This window comes from Apaloderma vittatum, unplaced genomic scaffold, assembly GCF_000703405.1.
Source record: "Apaloderma vittatum isolate BGI_N311 unplaced genomic scaffold, ASM70340v1 scaffold312, whole genome shotgun sequence".
NCBI classification, from domain to species: domain Eukaryota; kingdom Metazoa; phylum Chordata; class Aves; order Trogoniformes; family Trogonidae; genus Apaloderma; species Apaloderma vittatum.
In genome coordinates this window covers 11,396-11,632 of record NW_009702820.1, presented here as the reverse complement: position 1 = coordinate 11,632, position 237 = coordinate 11,396, and the positions used below count along the sequence as shown (strand labels likewise).

Here is a 237-nt window from a genome sequence, read left to right as displayed (position 1 = left end):
AGCAGTGCTCGGGCGCTGTTTTCGCTAGCATTAAGCAAAAGCGAAGCTCCGGCAGCGCTGGTACCAGCTCCTCCCCAGCTGAAAGAGCCTGGGAGCTTGTTCTTCCCACCTTGTCCAACTGTTTTTGGTTGTTAACCATTCACTAGGACCAGGAGAAGGCCTTGGACAAGTACGAGGAGGTGGTGAAGTCCTTACAGGAGCGCAGCCAGCACATCCTGCCCCTGCGGTACCGCCGGC

The 237-nt window shown here is 57.4% G+C and overlaps 1 protein-coding gene across 1 annotated transcript in view; it reads left to right on the top strand.

Moving 5' to 3' along the window:
- Window positions 1–237, top strand: part of PPL (periplakin) — a gene marked incomplete at both ends in the record, with an annotated part of 25,049 nt that overhangs the window by 14,976 nt on the left and 9,836 nt on the right. Inside the window, one exon of the mRNA XM_009864355.1 lies at window positions 147–237. This exon is cut by the window's right edge and continues 6 nt beyond it. Within this exon, the coding sequence (XP_009862657.1) occupies window positions 147–237 (91 nt within the window). The remainder of the gene's footprint in view (window positions 1–146) is intronic.